General features: G+C 45.1%; 1 protein-coding gene across 1 annotated transcript; it reads right to left on the bottom strand.

The window, feature by feature from the left end:
* Positions 1 to 442: 442 nt before the first annotated feature.
* On the bottom strand, positions 443 to 17,649 carry LOC112261377 (sarcoplasmic/endoplasmic reticulum calcium ATPase 2). The gene is made up of 23 exons (XM_042329743.1): positions 17,238 to 17,649; positions 16,330 to 16,449; positions 15,982 to 15,999; positions 15,796 to 15,878; positions 15,439 to 15,543; positions 15,183 to 15,321; positions 12,007 to 12,173; positions 11,205 to 11,360; positions 10,898 to 11,039; positions 10,441 to 10,607; positions 10,162 to 10,250; positions 9,250 to 9,352; positions 8,342 to 8,473; positions 8,090 to 8,215; positions 7,769 to 7,990; positions 7,498 to 7,609; positions 6,770 to 7,011; positions 6,360 to 6,580; positions 5,745 to 5,947; positions 5,506 to 5,591; positions 5,263 to 5,396; positions 4,700 to 4,817; positions 443 to 2,974 (listed from the first exon to the last, which is right to left on the bottom strand). The coding sequence occupies exons 2-23, from the start codon at positions 16,445 to 16,447 to the stop codon at positions 2,666 to 2,668; spliced, it is 3,192 nt and encodes a 1,063-aa protein (XP_042185677.1). The 5' UTR covers positions 16,448 to 16,449; positions 17,238 to 17,649; the 3' UTR covers positions 443 to 2,665.
* Positions 17,650 to 18,378: the final 729 nt, after the last annotated feature.

Genomic DNA, 18,378 nt, shown 5'->3' with positions numbered 1-18,378 from the left:
AAATGGACCCCCACCCCCCTCTCTCACACACACACACACACACACAGCAACGAGTTTCCACTTACGCACGCCCAGCTGTCAGTGGTACTTTACAGCTGTCAAATCTTCAAACCCTGCTCTACTGCGCCACCTTGCGGCGATATAAAAAAAATATACACACTAACAGCATGTTTTTCCTGGTGAGGTTAGCCAACATCAGCGTTACCCAATGTAGGCTGTTTTTTTGCCCTAGCACTACACAGTGGATTGAAATACCCAACTCTTCAAGCTTTGAATTTGGTTTTTTTTTTTTTTTGGGGGCTTGGGAAACCATGGAAGACATGGTGAGGGGCCATATTGAGACACATTGTGGCTTTACAATGTGAAGAATACCCTAACCACAGCCATGTATTTAAATACATTGCTCTGACCTCTGTCAAATTAGCATCCACAGAAACGTACATTTAAATTAACAATTTTATTGTTTTCATCCCATAAAGCATTTTCCATATTTCAAACAGCAGTAATGTGGCAGATGGCAATGGAACAATTTACAATAAACAAAATACATTCCCACTTTAATTCAGTCAAAATTAAATGTTGTAAAAAGTTCCAATTACTCCACTCAATGTTTATTCCTTTGAAGTTGTTAATTTAAGAATTATTTTGCTTATTGGTTTCAGATGAAGACAGAGAGCACTGGCAGAACGCTAGTAGAGAAACAGAAATGGAAAGAAAAGAGACCTCTCCTCTCAGCATCTCTCCCTCATCCCCCTTTTCCACTCCTCTCATTCTTACACCTATTAATGATTTTTTATAATAACCCTTTACTACTACAAAAAAAAAAAAATTGCACCCCTGATTCTTTACAGGCACAGTAGGGGTACTACAGATGCCACAGCGACAATTAATCAGAATTACCGTAGTAGTTATATCAATCATAATAAACAAAAAACAATGTTGCAAGTCTGGGGGGGGGAGTTAGCAAATTTGGTGTGTAGTCAATAAAACACAAGTGTTCCCAGCCCTAACAAACCCACTACTATAGGGGAAGTGGTATTGGTGTCCACATAAGCAGACTACACAACTTTGTACCTTTAGTTCATGGTGTGATGTCACAGTGGCTGTTAAGACTATCAAAACACATGGTCAACTAGTAGAATGGTAGAGTAGCCTAGCTGAAATATGATGCAATTTCTCAGCCCGACAACAATGTCAGAGATGTTGGAGCCTTCCGGAGAGGCAAGTCTACTACTTCTAGGCCTACGTGAGGATTGTGACAGAACTTTAAGGACGCAGCTGAAATCGTGTGGAGGACATCAGAACGAATCTGGTAACGCAAAAAGATGCCAAGCCTGCACCTAAAGCCCATTACTACCCAACCTGGACAGTTCTAGTATAGAGCAACAGTCAGCGTGTTTGAGGAGGACGTGTTTGAGCAAGGCACAGCGCAGAATCACTAATCCTGATCACATAACGAGTAGTTATTTAGAATGCAAGGTGATTTGGAGATCAGTGATTCTGAGCAGTCCATCTGCAATGTACCAGTAGTCAATCTCAAACATGCATGATGATAAGGAGACAAAGGGTATGATGTCATAAAGAGTAGCCAACCTTAATCAGAACCATACATGGAGGCAACATCCATTCTGTAGCAATGAAGTTAGGCATAGAAAAATCGGACACAAAATCAAAAAAAGAAAACAATTCCGTGTCGTTAATAAATATGAAGTGCAGTGAAAACGAACGCAAAATCTTTTACTTTTCAAAATTCAGCTTTGCCAGCCCATAACCCTAAGAAATACACATTAAAGAATTACTCTGCTGTCCTCTTCTCTAGACACAGTTTGATGACACCTAAATTATATCAAATATTAATTGATTAATTTCTGAAGCTGGCTGGAATGTCAGTGTGTGGCCAGTCTGACTGATGCTGGAAGATTCTTAAGCTTTCCCTTTCCATCCAGTCATCCCTCCATTCCCTGAAGAAGCTGCTTTCTCTCCATCTTCCCACCTGTCACCTTACAGGTAGAGAAACTGGAATGAAATTAATAAGTACTATCTTATGTTAGAAATCATCTATAGACAGGAATTTACCTTTCAAAATTGAATAAATATGCAGGAGAGTTCAAGACACAAGCAACAGCCATATTCAATCAAATCCGCTAAACAAGCTTTCTGGGGAGAAGTTAAATTGAAAAAAAATAAACACTCATTCTGAACGGCCAGAAAGATAGTTTGAATCAACTACAAAGTTGCGTTTCTTCTCTGCTTTGTCCCACATTGTAAAAATTGTGTTGTCAAGGAGCTACGTGAACCCAAATGTGCGTTCTTTCTGCACAAGAGGAGTGATATTTTCAAGACTTATTCCGGTAACACGTTAAACCAGGTATGATTAAATTGGACCTTGAGTTTTGTAAAATCCCTCACTTACGGTCAGGGCCAGTATTAAAAAAGTCAGAGTGATGAGCTAGGTTGTATCAGCTCCCTCCTCTTCACTTCCTTTGTATCCCTCTTCCTCTCACAGTCTCAGATTGTTCACGTTTCATCCCTGGCTTTATCCCTCTAAAAATGTATTTTTTTTTTCTTCCTTTCCCTGCACTCCATCTTCACCTCAACTTGCTCCCCTATTTATTTTATAGTTCCTTCCCTTTCATTCATTCCCCAAACCCCTCCCACCCCCTCTTCACTCATAGAACATGTTAGTAATATCAGAGTCCAGGCTGTAAATCCAGACCAGTAGCGGGAACGACATTAAAACAAACGACCAGGACACGCCCTTGAACGCCCTGCTCACGGCGGCGGTCATGCCCCCTGGCCCTTGACCCCTCCGCCGGCGCTCCCGCTCCTCCTCCTGGCGCTCCACGTTGGTACCCGGTTCGATCCAGTTCCGGGCCAGGAACTTAAGGGCCTCGTCCATGAAGATGACAGGCAGGGACATCTTGAGGACCACAACCCACTGTGGCCATGACAGGGGGCGGATCTGGAACACCACCTGGATGGGAGAAAAGGCAAGGGAGAGAGGGGAGAAAAGGGAGAAAAAGGCAAGGGAGAGAAGGGAGAAAAAGGCAAGGGAGAGAGGGGAGAAAAGGGAGAAAAAGGCAAGGGAGAGAAGGGATGGGAGAGAGAAGGCAAGGGGTGGTTAAACAATGAGATATCGGAGGAGCACAATGTAACACACAAGCACTTCATTGTACAGCAGAGGTCATTTTGGCACTTTAAAAAAAAAAAAAAATCAGTCAAGTCATAGTCCCATTTTCTGGCATTTGAATAATGATTTAGTCTGTCAAAATAATGAAAGCAATGGGACCATTTTGGTCAACTAAAATGTCCTTTCCTTTTAGTCACACTGCCTCTAACCTATAGTAAATATTAAACATACCACTGACTTCCATGTGCATAAACATACATAACCTTGTCCGACCAAGATATTTTTCTGCATTAGATCATATTCTTCCACAAAGCATAAATAATAATATTATATAAACTCAGCAAAAAAAGAAACATCCTCTCACTGTCAACTGCGTTTGTTTTCAGCAAACTTAAAATGTGTAAATATTTGTGTGAACATAACAAGATTCAACAACTGAGACATAAACCGAACAAGTTCCACAGACATGTGACCAACAGAAATTGAATAACGTGTCCCTGAACAAAGGGTGGGGGGTCAAAATCAAAAGTAAGTTTGTAATCTGGTGTGGCCACCAGCTGCATTAAGTACTGCAGTGCATCTCCTCCTCATGGACTGCACCAGATTTGCCAGTTCTTGCTGAGAGATTTTACCCCACTCTTCCTCTGGGCACCTGCAGGTCCCCGGACATTTCTGGGGGGGAAAATGGCCCTAGCCCTCACCCACCGAGCCAACAGGTCCCAGACGTGCTCAATGGGATTGAGATCCGGGCGCTTCGCTGGCCATGGCAGAACACTGACATTCCTGTCTTGCAGGAAATCATACACAGAACGAGCAGTATGGCTGGTGGCATTGTCATGCTGGAGGGTCATGTCAGGTTGAGCCTGCAGGAAGGGTACCACATGAGGGAGGAGGATGTCGTCCCTGTAAAGCACAGCGTTGAGATTGCCTGCAATGACAACAAGCTCAATCCGATGATGCTGTGACACACCGCCCCAGACCATGACGGACCCTCCACCTCCAAATCGATCCCGCTCCAGAGTACAGGCCTCTGTGTAATCCGACCATCACCCCTGGTGAGACAAAACCGCGACTCATCAGTGAAGAGTACTTTTTGCCAGTCCTGACTGGTCCAGCAACGGTGGGTTTGTGCCCATAGGCTCAAATGTTGTTGCCGGTGAGGACCTGCCTTACAACAGGCCTACAAGCCCTGTCCAGCCTCTCTCAGCCTATTGCGGACAGTCTGAGCACTGATGGAGGGATCTCGGGCAGTTGTTGCTGCCATCCTGTACGTGTCCCGCAGGTGTGATGTTCGGATGTACCGATCCTGTGCAGGTGTTGTTACACGTGGTCTGCCACTGCGAGGACGATCAGCTGTCCGTCCTGTCTCCCTGTAGCGCTGTCTTAGGCATCACCCAGTACGGACATGGCAATTTATTGCCCTGGCCACATCTGCAGTCCTCATGCCTCCTTGCAGCATGCCTAAGGCACGTTCACGCAGATAAGCAGGGACCCTGGGCATCTTTCTTTTAGTGTTTTTCAGAGTCAGTAGAAAATTTATGCCAGATGAACGAACACACACACACTTACAGGCAGGGGGTCAACATAGAGGATGAGGAAGTGGAGCGCCATGGAGAGACAGATAGCTCCCACCAGCCAGGGGTTGGACCAAGGAGGCATCTTCAGCAGGGACTGGTTTTCTGACAGACTGAGGACAAGGACACACACAGCGGTGCTCAGAAATGGACCAGTACAAACTCATAAGATGCCAATAGAATATTGATATTAACACAACAGAGCTCTGGATATCAGTACAAAGTCAGATGTCAGTAAAATATCCACACATATACAAAATAATCTGATAAAAATCTGTACTCGATTGAATAGGCATGCACATCATGACCATTTTTGTTTGTTTAATTTGATGTAAACATTTGTCTGATTGAAAAGAGCAAAGGTGGACTACAAATGCAATAGAACTGAATGAACCGTACAGTCAATATTCATACATGTAGAATGTAGTGACTAATAAATAGAAATGTTATTGTACGAGAACTAAAAACCTGTTCTGTGTCGCGTCACAAATAATCATCTCTGTGACCGATGCTAAGTACCGCAAGGAATTGTTGGGAGTTGCAGTTTTAGTAGCGTACCTGTTGAGGGCGTTACACATCTCTATGGTAACGAGCACAGACAGGGCCATGGTCATGGGGTAGGGCGACTCGAACACTGAGCACTGCACCCCCGCAAACTCCCCGTGGCCTTCACTGCACTGTAGATAGTGGGACTGAGAGGAGGAGAGAAAATAGAGCAATAAATTTTTTTTAAAAGAGCAAGATGGGTAGTGAGTGAGAGGTCAGAGACGTTAAAGTGAGAGAAGTGGGACGTGTTCTTACCAGTTGGTAGAAGGAGAGTTTGGGTCCGTCGTGTGCTGCCATGAACCACCAGGCAGCAGCTCCTACTGTGGCTGCACCCACGTAGCCTGAGAGAGAAGTCAAAGGTTAGATGTGTATATTCTAGACTCCCAGCTGATATTGTGACGTAAAAATACAAAAACCCTGTCTGTTCATAATCTATAGCCTCACAATGTGGTGTCTGCCATAGATATAGATCGAGATATACTAGATTTACTCACATCCGACAATGAGGTATCTGCAGAAGAGCCACCCGGAGATGAGTGGCTCCTTGGGGGAGCGTGGGGGGCGGGACATGATGTCCAGGTCAGGGGGGTTGAAGCCCAGGGCGGTGGCCGGGAAGCCGTCTGTCACCAGGTTGACCCACAGCAACTGGACTGGGATCAGGGCCTCGGGCATGCCCAGCGCAGCCGTCATGAAAATACTGGAGGGGAGAGGGTCAGAGTGAGGGAGGGATACAACATAATCATTCAGAAATCCTCTTTCACTGTCCCAGACTACTAATTTCCCTCAAATTAATCCCTTCAACCATCCCTCCTTTTTAAAATGTTCCTTCTCCCTATTGTCACCTGACCTAAAGAGTACTCCTAAATGTCCACCATCCTTCCCCTTTATTTATAACCGTAACCCCACCACCCTCTCCCTCCCCTGCTTCCATCCCCCTCTCCACACCATACAACCTCTCCTATAAACAGTTTCATTTTGTTATAGATGGCTTTCCCTTCCTCTCCTCTAATCCATCCCTCTCCTCTAATCCATCCCTCTCCTCTAATCCATCCCTCTCCTCTAATCCATCCCTCTCCTCTAATCCATCCCTCTCCTCCCCCTATCCTCACCAGACAACCTCTCCTATGTTGGAAGAGATGAGGTATCGTATGAACTGCTTCATGTTGTTGTAGATGGCTCTGCCCTCTTCTACAGCCGCTACGATGGTAGAGAAGTTATCATCAGCTAAGATCATCTCGGAGGCGGACTTGGCCACAGCCGTGCCTGAACCCATGGCGATACCGATCTCTGCCTTCTTCAGGGCTGGTGCGTCATTTACTCCATCACCAGTCTGGGGGAGAGTGGGATGGAGGGAGGGGGCAAGAACAGGCAGTGAGTCAAAACAAGGGAGGAAATGCATGAAAGGCCCCACACAATGCAAACATGCCCTTTTAAGTGTCACAAAGTAGAGCCCTAGACAGGGACACTGTTGCCAGAGATACACACACACACTAAACACACTCACACAGCCCCCCCTCACCATGGCTGTGATGTCATCAAGGCTCTGTAGGTACTCCACGATACGGCTCTTGTGTGTGGGTTCCACGCGGGCGAAGCAGCGTCCGGTACGACAGGCCTGCCTCTGGAGGTGGGGGGGCAGCTCGTCAAACTCCCTCCCCGTCAGGCCCCCTGAGAACGGGTCGTCCCTGCCCGCCTCCTCCTCCTCCTCCGTGATGATGCCCACACGACGACAGATGGACATGGCCGTGCCCTTGTTGTCACCTGGGGGGGGACGTGAGTTTCGAGGCAAGACGTTTGAGATGACACCCAGCAGGCAAAACGGTTTGAAATTGCGTTATTAGGCCCGGGCCGATACCAGTATCGTGATACTCGATAGTGTCGTGGCAAGTAAACAAAACACAAAGCGGATTTAACTTAGAGGAAAAAAATCCATAATGTCACATTTATTTAATTTTCCAAGTTAAAGCAAACAATATTTGACATACAGCAGCTTTTTAAAGGACAAAAAAAGTTTGGTCTGCATCGTGTATTCATTTTTGCCATTGAAAAAATATTGCAATACTGCTATCGTCCCGGCCTTTCACGTTATAATATCATTTTAAGGTAGACGAGTGGGAGGCTAGAAATTCTGTTCAGAATTCTGACTTTATTGAATCCCCTCAGATTGTGTCTTACATGTTTGTTGGATGGGGAGATGCATCACAACACAACAAACAACCGAGGGAGTGTGTGCGAGGCGTGTCATACCTGTGATCATGATGACCCGGATGCCAGCCTGTCGACACATACGGACCGCACCAAGTACTTCCTTCCTGGGGGGGTCTAGCATCCCCACGCAGCCCACGAAGGTCAGGTCCGACTGAGGGGACATTGTTGTTTATTTAACGCTAATCAAATAAAACGGTATTTGAAGTGCCTTTAAAATCCACAACACACTTTATAGTCAAAAATCAATAAAAGAGATGAATAAAAAGTGCATAATAACACAAAGGATGAAATAATCCTAAAACTCACTCACCTCGTAGTCGGCGAAGGTAGCCGAGTTCTCCAGGTTGAGGGAGCGTATCTCGGGGGGTGAGTCCCGGGTCGCCATGGCGAGGCATCGGAGGGTGTCCCGCCCCGTGGCCCACTCCCTGACGGTCCCCTGGAGCTGCTCCCGCCCCGCTGGTGTCATGGGCACCCGCGCGCCCCCGTTCACCCGGATCCAACGGCAGCGCTCCAGCACGCTCTCCGGAGCTCCCTGGGAGAGAGAAGACAAGTTGATACAAAGTGAGGAGTGATAGAGAAACACGTAAGGAACAGAAACGACAAGAAAGAACAGAGAGAGGAGAGAGCTGACCTTGACAAACATCTTGGCCCCCGTGGCAGAGCGGCTGAGCTTGTTAGGAGAACAGAACACTGACATGGACTTCCGGTCACGAGAGAACTCCAACGTCAACTCCTTCCTCATCAACTGTTTAATCACCTGATGGAGAGGATAGAGGGAGGGAGAGAGAGGAGATATCATTCAATCATCCTGCCAGGAGGTAAATTAGGTCAGCACGTCTCAAATGGTACACACAGATTTTTTATTTATTTTACAGACACACACCGAGCAGCAGGCAGTAGCTCTCTCGACAGCGGACAGTCCTCGGAGATCTGTGTCGAACACGTTCATCTTCTCCACCAGACAGCACAGGGCCGTCTCTGTGGCTTCGCCTACCTTCTCATACACACCCTTAGACTGGGAGGGGGGACACCCACAGGTTAAGGATCAACAAGGATATTATTTGAATGTATTATTCCAAACAGATGCTACTGGACTGGAACAAAAAAAAGTAGCTCTCCAGGACTAGAACTAAGAAGTGTCTGTCCGTGGACATTTGTATGTATCATGGTGCGCAGGGCAGGGCAGGGCAGTGGTTATATATGGTGCGCAGGGCAGGGCAGTGGTTATATATGGTGCGCAGGGCAGGGCAGGGCAGTGGTTATATATGGTGCGCAGGGCAGGGCAGTGGTTATATATGGTGCGCAGGGCAGGGCAGGGGTTATATATGGTGCGCAGGGCAGGGCAGGGGTTATATATGGTGCGCAGGGCAGTGGTTATATATGGTGCGCAGGGCAGTGGTTGTATGGTGCGTAGTGGTTGTGGTGCGTAGTGGTTGTGGTGCGTAGTGGTTGTGGTGCGTAGTGGTTATGGTGCGTAGTGGTTATGGTGCGTAGTGGTTATGGTGCGTAGTGGTTATGGTGCGTAGTGGTTATGGTGCGTAGTGGTTATGGTGCGTAGTGGTTATGGTGCGTAGTGTAGTAGTTATGGTGTGCATGGCAGGGGTTATGGTGTGTAGTGTAGTAGTTATGGTGTGCAGTGCAGGGCAGGGGTTATGGTGTGTAGTGTAGTAGTTATGGTGTGCAGTGCAGGGCAGGGGTTATGGTGTGTAGTGTAGTAGTTATGGTGTGCAGTGCAGGGCAGGGGTTATGGTGTGTAGTGCAGTGAGCAAAGTGGGCTGGCACTGTTCTCACCTCGTTGTAGTCCAGAGAGGAGTCGTTACACAGAGCACAGATAGAGGCCATCTCCACCAGGCCCTCATACTGACTACACTTCACTATCGTCTCATCCTTATACCTGGGGAAGAGAGAGGACAAGGAGAAGAGAGTAAAAGGTGGATATGGAAGATGACATGGGGAGAGATAAGAGGGAGAGAGGGTAAGAGAGAAAGGGGAAAGATGGAGTGAGAAGTAAGGGATTGTGAAAAGCCAGAAGAGGGGGAGAATGAGACCAGAGAAAGAAAGTAGAGGGGAACCAAATATTAGAAAGATAACATTTCTAAGCATCTTAAAAGGTCCAGTGCAATCAGAAACGTGATTCATCTGTAATATATATATATTTCCACACTGAGGTTGTGAAAAACTTGTGAAAAATGATGTCCAATTGTGAAAAATGATGTCCAATTGACAAGACTGCCTGAAATTTCAGCCTATTTTGGTGGGATAGAGTTTTGGCCAGCCTGGTGACATCACCAGGCAGTAAATGAGTTAATAGACCAATAAGAAAGAGTTCTAAACCCCTCTGCCAATAACAGGTAGTTTTCAGTTTTCCCCTCCCCACTCAGACAGTCCTAGCAAAATTGGGGATGAGTGATTCGTCATGACATCTAGTGCTTTCAAGACAACTGGAAACTCCAAAGAAACGCGGTCAAATCATGACCTCCCTGATCTTCAGGTCAGAATTTCAGAGCTCTAGAAAGATGCGAGAGTTTCTGGCATGGAATTTAATGTTGGATGACCATTCATATCGATTTTTCCCGGTCGGGGCTCGTTTTGTTCCCGAGTTCTCCGTTGTCTTGAACGGACTGAATTCCGATATTTCCAAGTTCCCAGTTGTTTTGAACATGGCAATCATCAGTTAAGGGTTAAAAGGTTAAAGGCACTCACACTTCCCCTTCCGGGGCGTAAGTCGATCCGGTCACCGAAAACTCACTCAGGGCGCATCGTTCCCCTGACACACTGTCCACAACAAATATCTACACACACATGCAGATACAGACAGACCGGGTTAGAAAATACACACTCATTGTCACAATCAGTTAGGTTAGGTCAGCATCAGGCTGAGTGTCTGTCAATCAACATGCCAAACCATTCCACTTTCAGGTCAGCTCCAGGGAACCAAAAGTGGTTACTCATCTCCTATCTCCATTTTCCCCCCTCTCTCACCCGGTGGACAGACATCTGGTTGGTGGTGAGGGTGCCAGTCTTGTCGGAGCAGATGACAGAGGTGCAGCCCAAGGTCTCCACAGAGGGCAGACTGCGGACGATGGCATTCTTCCGAGCCATGCGTCTGGTCCCCAGAGCCAGGCAGGTGGTGATCACAGCGGGTAGGCCTGTGGGCGGGCAAGATTGAATAGGGTGAAGGGACAGTTAAATATATGGTTCCATAATGGTTCTTCCGAGTCATGTAACAAAAGTACACTGGCTGATCAATCTATTTATCGAGTTAAGAGCCTACATGGACACAGAGAGGAGCTGTCTTGAGAGAATTCATTTTAGTTTAGATTGCTCAGAATAGAATAGAATTGACTCATGCTCTACTTTGTGTGTGTCACATGGAGGCAGAGAAGGAAATAAGAGAAGAGAGATAGGAAAGAGAGAGGTGGTTGGTCCCACAACGTACCCTCAGGGATGGCAGCTACAGCCAGTGCCACAGCGATCTTGAAGTAGTAGACGGCCCCTCTGAGCCAGCTGCCACCATGGACCGGGTCATTGAAATGGCCCACGTTGATACCCCACACTGCCACACAGATCACTGTGATCACCTAGAGGGAGGGAGAGAGCCTGTAATCACAACACTGCCACTCACAATTTTGTAATTTTTTTAAATGTTATTTAACTAGGAAAGTCAGTTAAGGAACAATACAGCTGACAGATTAAATAAAATGAATGAGGAAAAGAAAGAAGGAAGAGAAGGAAAGTCCTTGTACCTTGGACAGCTGTTCTCCAAACTGGTCCAGTTTCTGCTGCAGCGGTGTTCTCTCTGGGTCTGTAGCAGCCATCTCGTCGCGAATCTTCCCGATCTCAGTCTGCACCCCTGTAGCTACCACCACACCTATAGCTCTGCCCGCCGCAATGTTGGTGCCCTGGAAGAACAATGATACAAAGCAATGTGTTGGTACACTCTTAACTACTACAGGAGTTTGATCTGAAAAGCAGCATACTTTTCCAGATCAAATAGAAACACGAATCGAGAAGAAAAAAAACGTAGGGATTACAGTCAACACAAGAGCAGAAAGACGTCTTTTCAACCAGAAATACACAATGTATTTTCAACATTTTGTCAAAGACATTTAAAACCACAAAGAAGTGTTTCCAACGTCTTGTGCTCATTGGGTAGATGTATTATAAATCACAAATTGTGTTCTGACTATGTAGGTGGCGTGCGGGGGGGGGGCACTTTAGTAGGTTACATCACGCAGTATATTGTGTGTTTTTGTACGTGTCCTGTGCTAACAATGCGAGTGATGTTTTATTCAACAAACGGTTGAGTCACACCTTCAACACTCACATCAAAGCATCACAGTGCACACACACAGTCCTGAGTTCTGGTTCCTCTCTCACACCATATCTCCCATTAGATCAATAAAACACACCACACTCGCTCTCCCACACTTACACAAACAAATGTGCACCTTTTAGCTTGATGCCTTAATCCCACGTGCTGTGCAGGTTTATTTCTAATCAGATATTGACCCCCCCCACCACACACTCTCTCTCCCACCCACTTACAGAGAACAGCATGTTTTTCTTGTCCTGGTTGACGGCTCGCGGGTCAGGCACTGGGTCCGTGTGTTTGATAACAGACACCGACTCCCCTGTCAGGATGGACTGGTCCACTCGCAGTGTGGTGGAGCGGATGGAGGTCAGCCGGATGTCTGCTGGGACTTTATCACCCACTGGGGGAAAACGGGGCGGAACGGGGAGGTGATGGTTCAAGTCTTACATTGCAGAAATATGTGGACACCCCTTCAAATTAGTGGATTTGGCTATAATCAGCCACACCCATTGCTGAGAAGAGTATAAAAATTGAGCACAAGCCATGCAATCTCCATAGACAAACATTGGCAGTTGAATGGCCCATGCTGAAGAGCTCAGTGACTTTCAACGTGGCACCGTCATGGGATGCCACCTTTCCAACAAGTCAGTCTGTCAAATTTCTGCTCTGCTAGAGCTGCCCCAGTCAACTGTAAGCAAACAGACACCTCACAAGTCCTCAACTGGCAGCTTCATTAAATAGTACCCGCAAAACACCAGTCTCAACATCAGTGAAGAGGCGACTCCGGGATGCTGACCTTCTAGGCAGAGTAGCAAAGAAAAAGCCATATCTCAGACGGGCCAATAAAAATAAAAGATTAAGATGAGCAAAAGAACATAGAGCATGGACAGAGGAATTCTGCCTAGTAGGCCAGCATCCCGGAATCACCTCTTCACTGTTGACTTTGAGAATGGTGTATTGCAGTACTATTTAATGAAGCTGCCAGTTAAGGACTTGTGAGGCATCTGTTTCTCAAACTAGACATCCTAATGTACTTGTCCTCTTGCTCAGTTGTGCACTGAGGCCTCCCACTCCTCTTTCTATTCTGGTTAGGGCCAGTTTGCGCTGTTCTGTGAAGGGAGTAGTACGAGATCTTCAGTTTCTTGGCAAGATCTCACATGGAATAGCCTTCATTTCTCAGAACAAGAATAGACTGATGCGTTTCAGAAGAACGTTTTTTGTTTCTGGCCATTTTGAGCCTGTAAACGAACCCACAAATGCTGATGCTCCAGATACTCAACTAGTCTAAAGGAGGCCAGTTTTATTGCTTCTTTAATTAGCACAGCAGCTTTCAGCTGTGCTAACATAATTGCAAAAGGGTTTTCTAATGATAAATTAGCCTTTTAAAATTATAAACTTGGATTAACTAATACAAACGTGCCATTGGAACACAGTAGTGATGGTTTCTGATAATGGGCTTTTGTACGCCTACGTAGATATTCCATAAAATAATCAGCCGTTTCCAGCTACAATAGTTATTTACAACATTAACAATGTCTACACTAATTCTGACCAATTTGATGTTATTTTAAATAAATAAGGGATTTTCTTTCAAAAACAAGGACATTTCTAAGTGACCCCAAACTTTTGAATGGTAGTGTATATAAAACATACTTGGTAGCAGTTTAAAAAAGGTGAGTGGACATCCTCCCTTTATAGTGGACCTTTGTCCAGCTACTGTATTTAAAACAAGTTGTTTCAACTTGCGTATATTTCCACATTGAAGCCATGCAATTTCTTAGGACAATGTAGAATGCAAACAGGGTCAAGTTAACATACTGAATTTAGCAAAGATGGGATAGGTCTACATTTTGTTATTTAGTTTCTGTAAGCTGTTTAACCAACTATAATGGACTAACATTGGAATTGATTCCAAGGCAATACATAAAAGACCATAAATACACATCTTAAAGCAACCACATATTTCGCCATGGAGCACGTTTCTGATTGGCCAGTGAGGGGCCAAGTCGACACACCCTAAACTTATTTATTCATAAAAACCCAGCCCTTTCGCGCCCATGCCAGCAAACAGCGTCGATAATTATGGTTGTGAAAATAGAAAAAAATATTTGACACCGCCAGCGCTTAGATTGACCGTTGTGTTAAGTTTGTTCTAATACAACTCATATTATATTACAACCCATACTAAACTAAAGCCCATAGACTATTATCATCTTATTTCCACACAACTGCTGTTTTGTTTATTTATGGGTTATTTATCAACCAAATTAATAGATAAACATCTCAAACTCTGGCTCAGAGGGATAGACAGGCAGTGATGTGATGATTGATGCGATAAACAGTGTGTTACGTTTTTTTTTTTAAACAATCCTCCATGGATGATTCCCAAATGGCACTCTATTCCCTAGCTCTGGTCAAAAATAGCGCACTATAAAAGGGAATAGGGTGCCATTTGGGATGCATCCCCCAGTGTTCCGCTGTGTAAACTGTGATTGGTGTCACAAAGTTCCCATGCTCTTTAAGCCAAACATCACCACTGTGAATCTCGGAGTCACACACAAATAAAAAAACACACTCAACTCCCATTTCCTCTGTTACTTCTTTGAAGCTCTAAGAATAGAAACAGAGCGCCTTGAGGATTCGACAATTGGGGCGGTCTTAACCCTTTGAGCTGTGTTGTCGCTAAAAGTCACACAGAAATTTGAAACTGACCCCCAAACCGCATTTTCGGTCAGATATCTGTAAAAGTTTAATTGAGAAAGTATTTGGAAAAGAAAGGTTAGCGTCGCTGACCCCGTCTGGCCTCATTCCCAGAGCTTATCAAGATGCAGGGATATTGAGTATTGTAGGCCTCTTCGGATATCACATCAACTGACAGCACCTTGATTAAATTATTAATTTCCCATAAAACCTTTTTGATTTCCATGATGATGCGAGAGGGCAAATATCCACCCCATACAGATAAAAACATGTCAAGGGTACCTAAAAAAAATATTTTGGGAAATTTAAACAACTCTGTCAATAATAGAACACTTTGGGTATGGGATTTACTAAATGGGTATGGGATTTGTAGTTTCTGTTTCCCCCTACACACCTGCCACCTTCGCTGTGTCTCCACTCCCCAGGTACAATGTATAGAATACTAGGGACCTTTCAGGAGTTACAGAAATTGTAGTTTTTTCCCCTACCTGCTATAGTACCTCAATATCATAGGTGTTTTTTGGGGGGAGTTACTGTTCTTCTTTCCATTATTGGAGGACTTCTAATATAAAGAACACTTAGGCCCCAAGACTAGAGGATGGTGGGATTTTTCTGCCTACCTGCTATAGTACCTCAACAATGTTATCAGTTACAGTGTAGAACACTGTGGTCCCTAGAGGACTCTGGGATTTGTAGTTGTTCTGCCTACCTGCCACCTCCACTATGTCCCCAGGTACGAGGTCCTTAGCCCGGACCCTCTGGACACTCTTCCTGTCCTGTCGGTACACCTTCCCCATCTCAGGCTCATACTCCTTCAGCGCCTCGATCGCGTTCTCAGCATTACGCTCCTGGAAACACACACACACGTGAATGAACACACATCAAACTTGTTTATGCATGAACACACACACACACACTTAGGAAGGAACACGCACTAATGCAACATGTCAAAACACTGACTTTACCTGCCACACCCCGACGATAGCGTTGGCGATGAGGATGAGGAGAATGACGAAGGGTTCCACAAAGGCTGTGATGGTCCCCTCTCCTTCCTCGAACCAGGCAAGAGTCTGTCAGAAGAGAGAGAGAAGAGAGGTAAAAGAGGAACTTGTTTTCAACAACCAAGAGAGTATGTGAACAGAGATGGTAATACTGTGAGGATATAAAGAGTGAATAGTAATGCTCAGAGCAAAATATTGAAATAGCTATAAACATGTCTGACTGGCTTTGGGTAGGCTATAACTTAGCCATATACAGTAAAGCTACAGTATTTACGATAATGTTTGTTCAGGTTGTCTTTGTGTGTGTGTGTGTGTTCTTACGAAGGAGATGCAGGCAGCCAGCAGAAGAATCCGAACCAACAGATCCTCAAACTGTTCCAGGACCAGCTCCCATAGCGACTTCCCTGGAAACACAGATATGGAAAGAATGTAAATGCAGGGGACAGAGAGAGAGAGAGAGAGAGAGAGAGAGAGAGAGCGACCGGAGAGAGATAATGAACATCTTACCTTCTTCTGCCGGTAACTCTGCATCATGGAGTTCAGAAATCCAGAGAGAAAGAGAGATTGTTATAAACATAGTAATAACATTATCAGCCATCATCAATATCATCATCACATTACTAAACATAGGCCTAACTTGGGTGTCATTACTTTGTAATCATTGAAACAATTGAATACTGGTGAGAGTAAAAGGGGTCAAGGGTTAAGGATTAGGAGTGAAGGGTTTGGGCTGTGTCCCAAATGGTACCGATTCCCTACATTGGTCAAAAAAGTGAACTGAGTCCTATAGGCGCTGGTCAAAAGCAGTGCACTACATAGGTAATAGTGTCATTTAGGTCACGAACTAGGACATACCGTTTGGGCCCCATCTCTCCTTGCTCTTCCTCAGCTGTTCACAGCTCAGGCCTGTCGACTCATTCACACAGAAATACCCCAACACCTCCTCGACGGTCTTAGTATGGGCATTGTCCATCCCTGAAGGAGAGCGGGATAGAGAGAAGCGGGGTGGAGACGGGGGGAGTGTGAAGGTGGATACACAACACATCAGTAGGCCTACATAACATTAAATCTTAACTAGTGAAAATAAAATGGAGGGGGGTAATTGTGTACTCTCCATTCTATTCATGATCTCACTGCACTGAATGAAACATGACCACAATATGGGGACCGACTTGATGCTGTAAATACCGATAATGTTGAGACCGAGATAACCGCCTGAGGACATTACAAAACGAGCCTAGATAGTGAATCAGATGCACCTGTTGCATGTAAATTAGGTTGATTTACAGCACCTGTTCGGTTCAGGAGGGGGTTCAACACATGATACAATAAACTTCGCAACATCATAATATACTAGAACCGTGAATTCTCCGTCACGTTGTGCTAAATGCACCTATCGATGGTTCGAAGAAGATACAATGTCAGAATCTCAGAATGTTACCGACATAATCATCTTCGCAGCATCCGACGCAGAGCTCAAGTGAGCACGCAGACACTGGTCAAGTGTTTGTCAACCACTCACATTATTTTACAAATGAAATAAAATAAAAGTAATGTCGTGTGTTTGTTGACATACAACGATAAAGTCTTGTTGACGAGCTTTTAAATATCTGCATTGAAGGTAAATGTCCTACTTCCAGGCCGAGCCGCTGCGACGCCTTCTATATGCTAACATTTGCTAACTGGCGTTCTCAGAATCGGTACCTAGCGAATAATCCTGTTTGCACGGGACGTTTACGCTCAATTAATTTAGGGAGACTTACCAGTACACTACGTATCCCGGTATTGCGTTGACTAACAACTAATTCCGAAACGTTGAGTAAATAACACAATATCAAAACAAAATAGGATTAGAAAACCACAAAAAGAAAACGGTAATTCCCACGAAGAATTGAGAAATCGATCTAACGTTACATTAACTGCCTGGCTATCTCTCCCACTGAATCACTAGATAACGTTACGTCCTGGAAAATTATAAGGAAGGCATTTTCAGAGAATAACAGTAATTTTCTTCCGGTACAACTAAGACTTGTTGGAGCCGTATTCCCCTACTTTTATATTTGATTACAACACCGATGTCGTGCGCTTTAATCCACCCGCTATGTCACAGCTATCTAAATAGCCGTCGCTTTATTTAATGCTAGGCCACAGAATTACACAGTTGTGCATCAGTGGCAGAAATCGTAGGAGCAGAAGTTAGGCCAATTAGAGACCTGGGATTTAGACTGAATTGGCTGTACAGCGAATCACATTGCAGCAACTTCTATAAACCCGCCTACCAGTGATTTGCTGCAGGAGGGTGGAACCCCAACCTTGCCCTTGGCTCAGTGCTTGACCAATGAACGTGCTGTGCGACAGTCATTTTTCAGATGATTGCCTTTTGTACAACACAATGGGTTCGTCAAGGACACTCGCTTCGCGTTACCCCTGACCAATAGTAAAGTTTGTCAAGCAAAATAGGCGGGACGTAGATTTAAAGGTAAAGCTGAGAGCTCCCTCCCCCAACGCCCATCTGTCACCAGAATGCTAATGAATGACGCGCAATATCGGACTCTTACTACAGCTCCAACCTGAAGATCACCGACATCATGATTTGATCTCGTATTTTTCCAAGTTCCCAGTTGTTTTGAACGCGGCATGTCTGGTCCCATATGTACCTAAAGTCATATGTGGTCAGACATTATGTGCCCCCCCCATCTCTCTCTCTCTCTCTCTCTCTCTCTCTCTCTCACACACACACACACACCCTCCTATCTGCTCTATAAGAGGTCACGTTAACAGCAGGTTGCTATTGCTAGTCTGACGCAACACATTAGCCTACATCACGTATTCTGGGCTATTACTCAAATCAAATCACATTTTATTTGTCACATGCTTCATAAACAACAGATATAGACTAACACT

This window comes from Oncorhynchus tshawytscha, linkage group LG11 (genome assembly GCF_018296145.1).
Source record: "Oncorhynchus tshawytscha isolate Ot180627B linkage group LG11, Otsh_v2.0, whole genome shotgun sequence".
Classification (NCBI taxonomy): Eukaryota; Metazoa; Chordata; class Actinopteri; order Salmoniformes; family Salmonidae; genus Oncorhynchus; species Oncorhynchus tshawytscha.
Note: the sequence above shows the minus strand (reverse complement) of the source record. Positions and strands in the feature narration are given on the sequence as shown.

What these genes read in the sequence shown, in the direction of transcription:
- LOC112261377 (XM_042329743.1), bottom strand. Translation starts at nt 16,447, where the DNA reads ATGGACAATGCCCATACTAAGACCGTCGAGGAGGTGTTGGGGTATTTC. An exon ending in AGAAAAACATGCTGTTCTCT is followed by an intron (nt 11,361 to 12,006) that starts GTAAGTGGGTGG and finishes TTGTTCTTCCAG; the next exon opens with GGCACCAACATTGCGGCGGG. An exon ending in AACATAGGAGAGGTTGTCTG is followed by an intron (nt 5,948 to 6,359) that starts GTGAGGATAGGG and finishes TCTCCCCTCCAG; the next exon opens with TATTTTCATGACGGCTGCGC.